At 54.2% G+C, this 2,489-nt stretch overlaps 1 protein-coding gene across 1 annotated transcript; it reads right to left on the bottom strand.

Annotated features, from left to right (window-relative positions):
• Nucleotides 1-992: 992 nt before the first annotated feature.
• LOC123116941 (uncharacterized) lies at nt 993-2,269 on the bottom strand. Its single transcript, XM_044537806.1, has 3 exons — nt 1,729-2,269; nt 1,529-1,628; nt 993-1,446 (listed from the first exon to the last, which is right to left on the bottom strand). Exons 1-3 carry the CDS (start codon nt 2,176-2,178, stop codon nt 1,112-1,114), a joined length of 885 nt encoding a protein of 294 aa, XP_044393741.1. The 5' UTR covers nt 2,179-2,269; the 3' UTR covers nt 993-1,111.
• Between the last annotated feature and the right edge of the window lie 220 nt (nt 2,270-2,489).

Raw genomic sequence — 2,489 nt, 5'->3', positions numbered from 1 at the left:
TCACTTATTAGTTTGACGCGACTTCTTATAATTGGACCCATAATTATTGGAGACTTGTCGATGGTTGTGGTGTCCTCATCAGTTGAGGCGGGGGTTTGGTAGTCGGTATCATCAGATGTGTTCAGGGAGTTCTCATGCCTCATCACGTCTTTGTGGAATCGGAGCTGCGGAGGAGGTGCGTTAGGAGTGACGATGGCACGAGATCAGTGTTCGCTTGCAGGGCTTGTTGGTGCGGGCTCAACACTTTTCTCATGCAAGGTTCATCATCTGAGTCAAGTCAGGTGTCTGATGGCCAGCGCATGTGGTCAACTGTTTGATGAGGGTTTCGTTGGTGGTCGTCAATGCTGAAATCGAAATTGATGGCTTGCGGAGGAGTGATGATGATATTGGTTGGTGATAACCTCGACAATGCTTTCTTCTCAACAGCATGGGTAGCTTGGTTGGCCCTTGTTATCGTAAATGGGCTGTTGCAACGGATGATTTTCGCTAATTAACTAGACAATTCTACATCTTAGCGGCAAAGAAAAATTCTACATCTTCTAAATTAATGAGATGAATTAACGGGACGAGAAAAATATTTTGCTTCGGTTTAATTTTATTTATTTTTACTAGATTCTCCCGGCCCCGGTGGAGAACTGAAAAACGGCCGTAAAAATTCACCAGCACGCCCGACCTCCTGGCGCCTCTTCCCTCTCCTAAGCGGCAGCGCGACGGCGAGGGGCGGAGCAGAATCCGCGCGCGGTCGGAATAGGGAAGAGCCGACGCCGTGGCGCCACAGGTACCGTCACTCACGCCTTCGCCATCGAAAGCACTCGGCGTCTCGGCCGCCCATCCCAGTCGATGCCGGAACACGGCCATTGGAATTTCGTGAGGCAACGTGAAAATGAAACACACCACGAGTTTTTACGTGGTTGATCACAGAAGAGCAGGAGAGCCAAAAAAATAAAAAAAATAAAAATAAACCGCTACCGGCAGTGAGAGAAAAGACGAAAAAGGCACACCAGCTTCACAGGTTTTGGTTTTTCTATTAGTAAGTACTATTTCTTGCTTTGCTAAGTTGAAATGAAAGAACAAATGAATATTGCATGTTTTGCAGTGACATGGAACACGTTCACGCGAAGGAGGTTTGCTTGTTGCATGGCTGCGGATGCGCGGAGAGCTTGGACAGCAGGAAGACGCCGGCGGAGGAGGCAAGCACCGCGCCGGCGAAGCAGGCCATGTCGAGGCCGGTGACGAGCGGCACGCTCTTGAACTTCTCGAGGACGCCGGCCTGGAGCAGCAGGATCACGGCGTGGCCGAACCTCGACTTGGCCTGCATGACGGACCGGATCCTCGTCCCTTTCTTCAGCCTCTCGTAGATGGGCTCCTGGACGCGCTGCGAGCCGTAGAACATGCCGTACATCCCCATGCCGAACGTGAGCAGGGCGGTGCCGATCAGAAACATGTCTGTGCAAGAAGAGAAAATACTCCAGTTAGCAACAGACTCGGATTGATGCGAAGGATGCCTTGTGATTAGACCAGTAAGTACCTAATGCTTCGATGAGAAGTTTGATGATCTCGGCGTGATCTATCGTCTGCGACATGGCACGGAACTGCAAGGAGAAGGACTGCAGAACAATGCCACAACCCTACAGACACGCATGAAAAGTTTGATCAGTCTCTGGTGACTTGATTTGCAACGAAGGTTGCAGCGTGAATGGAGGAGGAAGAAGAGCTTAAGTTAATTACGTCGAGGAAGCATGGGACTGAACCGAGGAGGGATCCTGCGACGCCGATGAGCGTGAACGACTGGCATCTGACGATGCCCTGGTGGACGACGGCCTCGACGACCTTGGCCCAGCGACGCTGCGTGAGGGCCAGCCACGTCGCCCCGAACTGCCTGAGCACCAGCCTCCGGGTGACCTCGTACGCCAGAGGCAGCAGGAGATCCACGCTGCCCGCTTCCCCCGGCAGGCGTTGCTTCTCCTCCGTGGTGCTGGTGGTGGCTGCTCCCAGGGTGATCAGCGCCGCCTTCTGCTCGGCGGCGCGCCTGATCTTCCCATGCCTCGCCTTGGTGTCCCACAGGAACGGGAACTTGAGAGAGGGGATGCGGCACGCCGGCGACGACGACGGCATACGGCTATCCTTGACGGTGGTCGCTCTGAGCAGCCTGCCGGTGCTTGCAGCCCTCGTCGCCATTGCTGGACTCGGTCAGCTCCTTGTTCAACCAACGTTGCCTGTGCTGCGTTGCTTTGAAGTTGAAGTATTGACTGTGCAGAGGACCTGTGGAGCCACGAGGCCGTATAAATACTGGGAGGGAGGAATGACATGGAATATGTGCAGCAACTAGAAGGCGGGGAAGGTTCCAAGAATAGACGGGCAGGGCAGGGCAGGGCAGGGCCGGAGTTGAATGAACCGTGGCGGTGAAGCTGGGCGTGTGGAAGAGCGGACGATTCCAATGGCCGAATGGCGTCTCGTTCCTGTGGCTGGAGAAACTTTGTCGCGGCGCG

This window comes from Triticum aestivum, chromosome 5B (genome assembly GCF_018294505.1).
Source record: "Triticum aestivum cultivar Chinese Spring chromosome 5B, IWGSC CS RefSeq v2.1, whole genome shotgun sequence".
Lineage (NCBI taxonomy): Eukaryota > Viridiplantae > Streptophyta > Magnoliopsida > Poales > Poaceae > Triticum > Triticum aestivum.
The sequence above is the reverse complement of the archived record's forward strand: the minus strand, read 5'-3'. Positions and strand labels throughout refer to the sequence as shown.